At 45.3% G+C, this 12,716-nt stretch overlaps 1 protein-coding gene across 2 annotated transcripts in view; it reads right to left on the reverse strand.

The window, feature by feature from the left end:
• STAG2 (STAG2 cohesin complex component) overlaps nt 1–12,716 on the reverse strand; it is a 1,316,830-nt gene that overhangs the window by 369,861 nt on the left and 934,253 nt on the right. For both annotated transcript variants that reach the window (XM_086918500.1, XM_086918501.1), the window contains one exon: nt 5,889–5,981. In XM_086918500.1, the coding sequence (XP_086774626.1) occupies nt 5,889–5,981 (93 nt within the window). The remainder of the gene's footprint in view (nt 1–5,888; nt 5,982–12,716) is intronic.

Consider the following 12,716-nt stretch of genomic DNA (forward strand, 5'->3'; position numbering starts at 1 on the left):
ACACTGAAGACTGACAAGTTTAATATCAACCTTCTCAGCACATTAAACCCACACCGATGCCAGTGTAGGAGTTAATGTAAAATGTATAACAGAGGGCATCTTAGAGATGCCCTCTGAAACCTAACCTACAATCCATGTCTTGTCTCAGAGGCTGCCTAGGCTGCCACACAGCAGACATGTTGCTGGACCCTTGGGTGGAGAGCCCCCCGCTCTACTGGGCCTGCAACAATGCACATCCTGGGTGAGGTGCTAGGTCTCCTCCCCCAGGTTGGGCAGGGGGAAGCTTCAAAGGCATACCGCCTTTGTGAGCTTCAGCAGACCACTTGCTGTACTCTACAACTAGCCCCAACCGGTCCCGACCACCAATCTGGCGCAAAGACTGGCGGGAAACCCTACGTGAGGAAAGGGGATGTGCCAGCAGGGAGGCAAGCTGAAGCAAAACTCCGGGCTCTGGCCATCTTGAGGATGGGGAGCCCTGCCTAATCAGAGATAGGCTCCTGCCCCCCTCCCACAGGAGAGGAGCAGGATAGGGGGTGCACTCACCCTAGGACAGGGACCTATTGGATCCTGCCCTTACCCTACCTGTAACACCCCTAAATTTAGTATTTAGGGGTACCCTGAACCTTCCTTCCCCAGATCCCGATTTCGAAACAAGAAAGAAGACCAAGAAAACCACCTGCCGTGCAGCTGCTAACAAGAGGACGACACCAACTGACTTAGCCCCAGCCCTACAGGCCTGTTAATCCTTGAACCTGCTCCTGCTAAATCCCAGCGTCTCTTTTGCGGTCAGCAACCTCGAGAATCCCCGAGGACCTGCCTGCCTTGACCGTCTTAGAGACTGGGACTCCCACAAGCAGTGGTTCTGCTCAAACAGCAATACCCCTGGTGCCAGCCAGGAACCGCAAATCCAGCCCACTCTGCACCCGCCGAGGCTGGCCTGTGCCCGAGTGGACAAAGACCCTGAGGACGTCCCCCCGGAGATTCTGACCTGGAATCCAGTGCCCAAGGACTCTCCTCAACGACGCCTGCAGCCGCAGAACCAGGGACCCCTCCAACCGCGACCAGCAGAGGGTAAGATTTCCCGACGTCAAAAGACACCCCTTCACCCGGCACCCAATGGCCCCCTGTGCCCTACTCTGAGGTGCCTACCTATCCTCCAAGATCCCAACTTACCCCTCAGAGTGTTGGTCGCTCCTGAAGATCCTCTGTCCCAGAGTCTGCAGCCTTTGTCTACTTTCCAAGATCTCCATTCAATAACACTGAGCGCCCGACTGCTCAAAAGCACATAGCCGCCAGAGTGCCCCTGGCAGTGCAACCTTTGTTCTAACCTACTTCCTCATTTGCCCTGAGCAAGTGACCAGGAGTCAGCTCCCACCTCCACGTGGCCTGCTTGCCAGCAGCCACCAACCGAAGGTCCCCTGCCTCTCATTGGATAGCATCGGGCCAACTACCTCTGCACCTGGCTGCCCCTGTGCCGCTGAGGGTGTACCAATTGTACCTACCTGACCCTGTGAGAACCCCGAGTCTATACTCAGAACCTTAACTCTGCCAGTCGAGCACTTACTTAAATGCCGATAACTCACTTTTCTTCCATAGGCTAACATTGACTGGTTTCACTTGGAATTTCTTTTAAGTGTGGAGTTTTGGAACTTTAAAATATTCATCTAAAATCAGCCTAACAAAGAATTCCGATTTACTCACCTGTTATCAGGAGAGACCTCAGTGCTGCATCTTGTAGCTCAGTACTGACCCTGAAAAGTAATTTTAACCGTACATACCATTAACTTGAATTTCCATAGGATATCATTCCTGCTTTTTGCTGAAAAAGTTTCCAAGTGTCGATTTTTGAAACTTACAAATATTCTTTAAAAATCGTGCCAACAATAAAAACGTAATTACTGCCTGTTTTAGATAATGTCCCAGTGCTGAACCTAGGAGCTCAGCACTGGATTACAAAAGTAACGTAAACATACTTTACCTGCAAACTGTTTACAGCACATGTCCCGAGACTGAATCTAGGATCCAGTCCTGTGGTTAGAAAAGTAATCCAAAAAGTAATCAATTGCATTTACCTAGAAAAACCCATTGAGCTCAATGTTAAATTGTGTTTGAAATTGTGTTGCCTATTGCAACAAACCAACTATTGTATTCAAAGAGACTATTGCCTATTTGAAAAGTATTTAACTGAAGCAATCTATGCCGATAAAGTATATTATGATACCTTGTTGGTTCTAAAAATAAAAATACCTATATCTTTTGATACAAAACAATTGGCCTAGAGTTCAGTTCTTGAGTGTGTGAATTCATTTGCTGATTGAGTGTGTACACCAAATGCTTAGCACTGTCCTCTGATACTGCCTTACTGCTCGACCAAGCTACCACTATTAGAGAGTAAGATTCTATCTAACTTTAACCTCTGCCGACCCCTGGGGACACTTGGACTCTGTACACACTATACCTCACTTTGATGTAGTATATAGAGCCAGTTTCTTACAGTTGGGCCACTTAAGGCCTAGAGACATCGGGTGCAGGGGTGTCTTTTGCGTCTGATTTCTCTTATCGGCTCCGTAGTGGTTGAGGGGATCCTCCAGAAAGGTGCTTAAGGCGTCAATTGGAGACTCCAGGCAGGTCAGCGATCACAAAATCAGGATCGCCGGGGAGACCTCAAACTTGGGCTGGGGGCGTCTGGCGCAAATTTGGCCGGAGCCAGAGTCTGTGGGTGAGCAAATCCGGTACTCACAGGAGTCAAAGTCTGGTTTGGGAAGGCACGGCAGGTCCTCCGGTGTCTTAAGGGCTGCAGGACCTACCGGGATTTTGCTGGAGCAGGTTGAGGTCGGAACACACCGGTAGGGATGGGGCCAAGGCAACTAGTGTCCTCCCCTTCTTCAGCACGGCTCATCAGTCCTCCTAGTTTCTTCTTTTCTGAGGCAGCAAGGTTCAGGGTTGCCCCTAAAAACTAAATTTAGTTGTGTTACAGGTAAGTACTTATTGGGAACAATTTGTGGGTGGGTACACCCCCTATTATGCCACCCTCCAGTGGGAGGGGGGCATGGGCCTCACTCTGGTTGGCCGGGTCACCCCATCTTCAAGATGGCAGGGACTGAGTTGTGCTTCGTCCTGCCTCCCCCACCTGAGGGTGGGCACAACTCTCCCCCTAACTTTGTTGTCTCGCCCAAGGTGGGGGTCAGAACTGGTGGGGGCCAATTGCTGGGAGCAGCAAATGCTTTGGGTAGCTCACAAAGGGGGCAAGCCTTTGAAGCTTCCCCCTTCGTAGACCCTGGCCATCCTAGGGGAGAAGGCTTGGCACCTTGTGCCAGGATGTGCATTGTTTCAGACCACCAAGAGCAGCAGGCTCTCGATCGAGGGTCCAGAAATATGTCTGGTGTTGGCAGCTGTTGAGCAGCGACAGAGCCTGGACCCTAGTGTTAGGTTGTTTATCAGGGGGCATCTCTAAGATCCCCTTCGAGTGCATTTTTCAATAAATCCCACACTGATATCAGTGTGGGTTTAATGTGCTGAGAAGTTTGATACCAAACTTCCCAGTTTTCAGTGAAGCCATTACAATGCTGTGGAGTTTGTAATGACAAACTACCAGATCATATACTCTCAATGGGATTACTGCACTTACAATATCTAAGAATTGGCATAGACACTGTAGAAGTACAGTGCTCATGCACCTGTACCCTCATCACTAGTATAGTGCACCCAGCTAAAGGGATGGCTTACATATGCCAGGCCTGTGGATTGTAGGCATGGCATACAAGATTGTGTGCCATGTCGACTCCACTTTGTTCTGCATAAAAAACCCGCAGTCTGCAATGGCAGTGTGTGTGTGTAAAGGTACAGGGCCTCTAAGGATGACACAATAAGTGCTGCAGACTTTAAAGGCCTTCCCCTGGTCACAGTGCCCTGGGTACCCATGGTACCTTGTACAAGGGACTTGCATGTGGCCAGAGAGTTGCCGAATGAGTTTTGCATCAGTACAGTTTAGGGAAAGAACACAGGACCTACGTACCTGGTTGGCAGGAACCCACGTCACACTCAGTTAAAGTACATCAACATTAGGCTGCCCAGGATATCAGCTCCTGATAAGAGTTGTTATTAGGAGGTGAGGGTTTTGAAAGATAAAGATCAGGATCTGTGTCGCCCAGAGGGTCTAGATCATAATCCCACTAGGGGTCTGGTGATGCTTCATAATTATGATCATTCCCTATATCTGCATCTGTGTGAGGAGAACTCTGAGGTGTGATATTTAGAGGGTTTGGTGAGAAGAAGGTACCAAGGATACAGGGGAATGTGGTGGCAGATGAGGAAAAGGGTGCAGAGGACTGGTAGCTATGTCCTCATTTTTCAAAGGTATGATATCCAGTGTCTTGTAGGAACAAAGTTTTTTTTTGGATGATGTTACTGGTGCAGGTTTGTTATAAAGCGTCCAGTCTCCGGATAAATATATGTTTTTTCTTTTGTTTTGGATCAAGTCTTTCTTCCATGGTTGGTAGAATCGGCTCCGGAAGTGTCTGAGGAGCAGATTTATGTTTCAATGCTGAAGTTTAAGGAAGCAAAGCCATCTTCTCTTTCAGTACCGATGGTGTGGGAGCCAAAGAGGTGCTATCTCTGCTTGGGGCAGAGCCAGAAGGCTTTATCTGCGCTTTTGGTGCCTAGTCGGAGGGCAGGGCATTCAAAGCAGGGTCTCAATGCCTATCATGGCCAGACAGCTGTGGTGGCCCAGAAGTATTTGTTTGATAGAAGGTTTTTGTGATGGGCATAGGGGTTTGGGTACTCACAGCACATTGGCCAGCCGGAAGATCATGGAACTCCAGACCAATCTCAAGTTCAGAGTCAGAGCCCTGAATTGGGAAAGGTCTCTTCTTCAGCAGCTGACTCTTGTATGCTGCAATGCACATCCAAACCCGATGGCGGAAAGAAATCCAACAATGTAGTCGATGCCCATGCGCACTATCACCAAGAGGAGGCATCACCTTACCTTGTGACTTAAAAGACCAAACACTATACAGCAGGAGTATGCAAATCAAGTGCATCTACAGCACACATGCCTCAAACACAGTTTTATGATTGCGGTAAGGGTCTCAGGGATTAAATCTAGCTCTGAATCTGCGTCTGACGGTGTAGAAAGAAAGGACTGACACTAGCGTGTAAGAGGGATGCCTATATAGGCTGTGTATCTTATTTCTAGATTGGAGAGTGGAATGACTTCAGTGTGGAGCTCTACTGCGCCACCTACCAGAACACATAGGTACTACTGAAAGGTTCCCAGATCTGATGTCCAAAGAAAATTCAGAAGGCATGTAATCTGCTGCTAGAAGTCTTGATCAGAAACAAGGTTTCTAAATTTAGAAAGCCGGAGATAATGTCAAAATATGGAGAAATCTATGGGAACAACAATTGATTATAAATAGAACATTTCTAAAAGTAAAAAAGAAAAATCCTATAAAATAAATATATTGATACATAAATGTGTAGCTAAAAATTGTCCTTGAAGAACCAAACGACACATCAGTTATTTCACGGATAATAGTATCACAACTGGCACCAATGAAATATCTTATAACGGCAATCTTGGGGAGGAAGTGGGTATACCATTAATTATGTACTGTATTAATATGAACCTAAGCTACACTGAGCCACAAGTACTATATACATCATGTCAATCGGACATGAAATAACAGATATACATGACAATGCTAAAGAAGCATAATGAATACATTTTGGAAGCATAATCTTGAACATCATGTTTCCCCTTTATCTTTATATTTTTATATCTGTGCAGTGTAACAGATTTACGATCTAATTTGTATGAAAATAAACTTTAAAGCTTTGGTGTTATCTTTATTTGATACAAATAATAAATATTCATAAATGTGACTAACCTGCTCTTTAACAGCCGTGTTCACATTGGTTAGGTAGTGCTGACATATTTGGCAGAACACCCTCATTTGTCTTTTCAATGTTTGCAGCTCCTCCTTTTCAAAAATAAAGATAAGTTAATTTGTACATGGAGGAAAATAACTTCGCACATCCTCTCTATCTTAAATCTGTCAGGCACCTAAATATCCAGAAAACCAATTTCTGAATTACAATTTTATACAGGAGAATCTACAAGCAGAATGAACAAGTTACTTGCCTGCTGTGGCGCTCTTTCTGGCAGAGACTAAAATTCTTCACCTTTTGAATTCTTGCCCATTCGTCAGATTGGATCTGGAAACTTTCAGGCAGTACCTCTGCGCGTGATAGGTGGTGCCGAGCGGCTCTGCACTGACAGTTTCGCTCCGGAAATTATATGTGTAGCCAATATAAGCACCACTATTGCACACAGATGCCGGTTTCTTTCGAGGTTATCCGCGCTACCCATAGCAAACTCGGTCAACCATTGTGTAAATTCCTAGATTTGGGGTTCATTTTTATGGATAGATTCTAATTCATTAACCGGGAAGAAAGGAAGGGTCAGTGAGAAATCAGCGGTTCGAGAGAATCTCTACCAGAAAGGCAAGTAAGCTGAACACTTCTCATCTCAGAATCCCCTTTTAAAAAGCTACCCGAGCAATGCCTATTCAGAGGTGGGTCTGTTAATTGGCTCAAACTAAAATGTACTATAGGTTTGAAAGAGCAAAATGCTCCTCTCAGGAAACCTGGCTGTCCAGACAGTCGTGCTTCATGAGCATGTGGAGAAACGCCCATGAAGCTGCCTGACAGTTGTCCAGGACAGGAACTCCATGGGATAATACTGTTATAGCAGCCTTGGCTCAAGTGTAATGAGCCCATAACACTTCTAGCGGATCGTTTTTTGCCAATGCATAGCAGATCTCTATGCAGAGCTCAATCAATGAGAGATGGCACTGCTTTGCCCTTCTACGCACCAACAAACTCCAGAAACAGATGATCATATACCAGAGAACACTGAGTAGACTATGGATATAAAAACTCAGCACTCTTTTGGGGTCGCGGCCATGGACTTTCTCTTTCTCCTCAGAGGTGTGAGGCGGAGCATAGAAAGCAGGCAAGCTGATGGTTTGACCAATGTGGAACGGTGTCACTACTTACATACCCAAGTCCGTAGAAATAATTTGTCTAGGACAGAGATGGTATACGATGAGCTTGCTCAACCATCAGTCAATATTATGTTAACATGGAACAATATCTTGATTGTGAGAAGCTGCAAGGGACAGTTGTGCAGAGGTTCAAAGTGAGGTTAAGATCCCACTGTGGCAGAACAAAGGAAGAAGGATTAAACAAATAGCAGTAGTTTAGAAAAACACATCACAACTGGTGATTTAACTAATGAGGGCTACACCAGCAACCATAAAAGGTTACAGAGGGCTAAAAGGTACCATTTAATTGCGCCCAAATCAAAGCTTTGATGGGTGAGGTAAAGCAAAAACAAAACATAAGACAACTTGGCTGGAGTGGGGGTCTCTCTGTCGTCTGCCACAACAGATAATAAATGTTTCCTAACAGGCATGGATTATGTTACTTGCTCTGTAATCATCTGTTCTTGGCATGTACCTCTGTAGATTCACATATTTTGCATACTCCTGTCATCTAGTGTTGGGTTCAGATGTCTGCAAGTTATTTTTCTTCAAAGAAGTCTTTTCCAACCAAGGTAAGGGGACTCTTCTCGGTGATAATGCACATGGGCCTCAACTCCATTGTTAGAATGTTTTCCTGCAAGAGGATGAGAATGGAGAAAGTAACAGTAGTATAGAGTTGTCCATGCGTATGTATTGTAAATAATGATAACTACAACAACCAAAGGTGTCCGGGGAGGAGGGATGGTGCATGTGAATCTACAACTGTACAAGCCAAGAAAAGATGCTTACAGGGTAGCATAATCCGTTTGAGGCACGTGTGTTGTAGATCCACATGCTTTGCAAAGATTGTATAGCTGTATCCTGCCAAAGCAGTGGCTAACCAGTGGGTGTTGCAGTTGTCTGAAAGGATTATGTTACTTACCCAGTAAGCATCTGTTATTGCCATGTAGAGCTGTAGATTCACTGTAGCAATATAGCTTGGATATTGAAAATTCTGGCTGCGTTTGAAGAGGCTAGAGCTGTGTGAGTGTTGAGAGTGGTTCCTACATAATATTGTATCTGAAGGTTGTAGGTGAGACTTTAGCAACTTGACAGTAAAACCTTCATGGTGGAGTAACGTGGTCTGAGTGTGTACTAGACACTTCTGGTGTGTGCTGGCTGTGATGAGCCAGTTGTCCAGGTAGGGTAAGACATGAATTTGTTGTCTTATGAGATGAGCTGCCACTACTGCTAGACATGTCGTAAACACTCTGGGAGAAGTAGTCACTCCGAATGGGAGTACTTTGAACTGATGGTTTTTACCTGCTATCACAAATCTGAGGTATTTGCGATGACCTGGATGAATGGGAATGTGAAAATATGCATCTTTTAAGTCTAGTGTGGACATAAAATCGCCTTGCTGTATAAGTGGAATGACCTGTTTAAACGTTACCATGTGGAAATGTTCTGACAGTATGTACTGGTTTAACTCTCCGAGATCCAAAAGTGGTCTTAAGGAGCCGTCCTTTTTGAGGATTGATTAGAATTTAGAGAGTAAACCCCTGTATCTTACAGTAATGGAACTGGTTCTATGGCTCCCTTTTCGAAGAGATAATTGAAAATTCTGGCTGCGTTTGAAGAGGCTAGAGCTGTGTGAGTGTTGAGAGTGGTTCCTACATAATATTGTATCTGAAGGTTGTAGGTGAGACTTTAGCAACTTGACAGTAAAACCTTCATGGTGGAGTAACGTGGTCTGAGTGTGTACTAGACATTTCTGGTGTGTGCTGGCTGTGATGAGCCAGTTGTCCAGGTAGGGTAAGACATGAATTTGTTGTCTTATGAGATGAGCTGCCACTACTGCTAGACATGTCGTAAACACTCTGGGAGCAGTAGTCACTCCGAATGGGAGTACTTTGAACTGATGGTTTTTACCTGCTATCACAAATCTGAGGTATTTGCGATGACCTGGATGAATGGGAATGTGAAAATATGCATCTTTTAAGTCTAGTGTGGACATAAAATCGCCTTGCTGTATAAGTGGAATGACCTGTTTAAACGTTACCATGTGGAAATGTTCTGACAGTATGTACTGGTTTAACTCTCCGAGATCCAAAAGTGGTCTTAAGGAGCCGTCCTTTTTGAGGATTGATTAGAATTTAGAGAGTAAACCCCTGTACCTTACAGTAATGGAACTGGTTCTATGGCTCCCTTTTCGAAGAGATTGCACCTCTTGTTTGAGTAACTGTAAGTGGTCTGATGACAGTTTGTGAGTGGGAATATTTGGAAGATTGTTGGTAAGCTCCAGGTTGATCACCTATTTATCGGTTGTTATGGATTGCTAAATGGGGAGAAATAGTTGAAGTCTTTCCCCAACAGATGTTAAATGATCGGGGGAAGTGTAGGCAAGTCCCTGTTTGTTTGGGGAAGGGGTGTTAAGTGGTGTGGCACCTTTATCCCTACCTTTGGAGTTGGTTCATCTATACCCTCCTCTATAGAAACATCAAGAGGGAGAGAATTGGGAGTTGCTTTTATAAGAGAAAGTGTTTGGGTCCGACTGTCGTTTTAGATGCTGCTCTGTAAAAGGAGCGGCAAAAGGAGTTTCTATTTGATAGGAACTGAAGCGCTCCCATGGACTTTGCCACTTCAGTGTCTTTTTTCATTTTTTCCAAATTCTTATCGACATTAGGACCAAACAGGTCTTCTTTGTCAAAAGGTGTGTTTAAAATGGACTGCAGAACCTCAGGTTTAAACCCCGAAATCCTAAGCCAAGCATGCCTTCTAAGGAGAACGTATTAATCCCCATAGCCTAGTGTCAGCAGAATCTAGATCATATCAGATTGAAGAGTTAGAAATGAGTTTCTCCTCCTGGACTAACTCTTGTGCCTTAGTTTTGTGTTTGCCAGGGATATATTGGAGCAGCTGCTCCATTTCATCCCAGTGAGCCCTGTCTTACCTAGCTAGTATACCCTGTGTATTTGCGATGCGCCAGTTGTTAGAGGCTTGAGCAGCCACTTGCTTCCCAGAGGCATCTGTAAGCTTAGCTTCTTCATCTGGGGAAGGTGCATCATCAGATTTTGCAAATGAGCTCTTTTTTTTTGATCATTGGACACTACTAGGGAGTCGAGAGGTAATTGTCCTTTGATAAACACAGGATCAGATGGTGAAGCTTTCTATTTTTATTGACTGCAAGTTAAAATACGTGCTCGCACAGGGTCTTTGAAGAGCCCATCTGCATGCCTCATTATGCCCTTTAGCATTAGGAATGTTTGACTTGACCTGTGTGTGAACCAAAGTGTTTCAAATAAAACGTCTTCTTCTAATGACTTTATGCAAGGCCAACCCATTATACTCTGCTGCTCTAGCAATAAGCTCTTGATAAACCACATTATCATCAGGTGGTGATGGCTTTGCAGTGTAAAGGTCTGGGTCAGTATCCAATGGAGGGTGAATGGTGTAATCATTCCCTGGGTCTACAGACAAATTAGTGTCTCCATCAATATCATCGTCTTGAGGCTGTGTATGTGGAGATCCCGGCGGTGTTACGTGCAAAGGATCTATGATTGGTAAATGTGGAGAAGATGGTGGAGGTGATAGTGGGGCAGGATAAGCAGGGCTGGTAGCAATGTCCTTTTCCTTCTTCAGAGGGATCTTATCTGAAGGGTTCTCTGAAGGTAGTTTGCGTTTAGGTGCTTTAGCAGAAATATGTCCTGTATCAGGATTGATATAAATCTTCTTTTGTTTAGGATCCAACTTAGCTTTAAGAAGAACTAAAATTGGTTCGGGAGGGTCACAGAGAGACTGTCCTTTGATTTCGGTGTTGAAAAAGATTTGCTTTTGGGAGCGCAGGGTTTCGGCTCTGAAGCATGTTTTTCTTTTGGGGTGGGGGGTCTTGTCTCAGAGCCAGATTTAACCTTTGATCCGGAGTGTCTAGTGTCCAAAAAGGACATCCTATGAATCTGTAGAGGATTTCGGTCAACAAAGTCCTGAGCCAGAAGGCGGGGCGCGTCAGAAAAGGTCTCAGTGCCGACCTTGGCCAGAAGACAGAGGTGGGGCCATAGCCTTATGTTTTTTGAAAGAGATTTTGGTGGGCAAGGGGGCTTCGGATCTCATGGCACCCTTCTGGGAGATACGTCTTTAGCCTCCAGCTCAATCTCGAGTTCTGAATCAGACTCGAGAACAGAGATGGCCTCTTCTTCCTCTGCCGCCGACGATTCGATCTCTTCCTGTTCAGAATCTTCCCCGAAGATAACCAGAGAGTGTTGAATGCTTTGGTGTTGCATTCCTCGTCGTCGAGCCAACCAATCCAAGTTTTCTTGGACCAAAACGATTTACAAGCGTCCCAGTCTTCCTCCTTGTGCTCCGGACAGAGGCACCAGTTACAAACTTGATGTAGGTCGGTACAAGGGTACTTCGCGTGGCACCCAGGACATAATTGGAATGGTGTCCGTTCAATCGGCAGAAGGCTGGACCGGCACGTCTAGGCAAGAGGGGAACCCACAAAGTTTTTTGATGGAGGATTCGTTGACCGATTCAACACGCGGAGAAAAGGGAAAGGCGTACGAAACAATATCGTCAAGGGTAATGTGGATTGTGCACCGAGGGGGACATGAAGAACAGGTATGATCAGGAGAGCAGCAATACTAGTCCGAACCCGATGGCAGGGAAAAAACAATCTAACACTGGAGTCGATGCCCATGCGCACTATCACCGGAAGGAGGACTCACCCTACCTCGTGACTGGAAAGACTTTCAGAGAAAAACAATATGCAAACATCTGGACACAACACAGGAGGGCAGGACTATGCAAAGCATGTGTATCTACAGCGCAGTGTTCGCACTGCATGGCCTACAATAGCTTGTTGACGTGCTAACACCTACTCAATAATGTTTAGTAAATGTGTGAGGCACAGACCATGTAGCTGCCTTACATATGTTAGCTATGGGAATATTGCCTAATGGTCTAGCCGCTAGGGCGGACAATCTGGTTCGAGTCTCGGCAATGATGCTCAACAACCTGTGATTCTGGGCAAATCACTTAATCTTCCTGTGGCTAACAAAAAATAAATGTGTCCTTGTGTAACATAAGTGGTTCTCGTGTAAAGTGCTGCGATACAATCAGGTCAAGTTTGTGCTATATAAAACCCGGAAGAAGAAAAAAAGGCGATAGATACACCCATTTGAAGAGTAGAATGTGCTCTAAGAGGTATAGATGAAGTTCTTTTAAATTTAACATAAGTTTGAAACAATTTAACAATCCATCTAGAAATCCCTGTGAGAAAGTGCCCTCTTTCCACATGGTTGCCCCCACTTTTTGCTGGATTGCTGATGTGCTTTGACTGAGTGTGCCCTGGGCTCCGGCTAATCGGGTATCCAGGGCCAATGTTCTTTCCCTAAAACTTCACTGAAGCCTAAACCTAATTGGCATCTCTGGCCACAGGTCAGCCCCTGGTAAAAGGTACCACATGTACCCAGGGCATTGTGACCAGAGTAGGCCTCTAAGGGTCTGCAGCACAAATTGTGCCACCCTTAGAGGTCCTGTACCTTCACACTCACACACTGCTATTGCAGGCTGCATGTTTTGGAGCAGAACAAAGTGAAGAGTCGACATGGCACACATTCTTGTGTGCCATGCCTACTAACACTGCCCTGGCATAGCTCAGTCACCCCTCTAGCTGGGTGCACTATACCAGTG

This window comes from Lissotriton vulgaris, chromosome 4_1, assembly GCF_964263255.1.
Source record: "Lissotriton vulgaris chromosome 4_1, aLisVul1.2, whole genome shotgun sequence".
NCBI lineage: Eukaryota > Metazoa > Chordata > Amphibia > Caudata > Salamandridae > Lissotriton > Lissotriton vulgaris.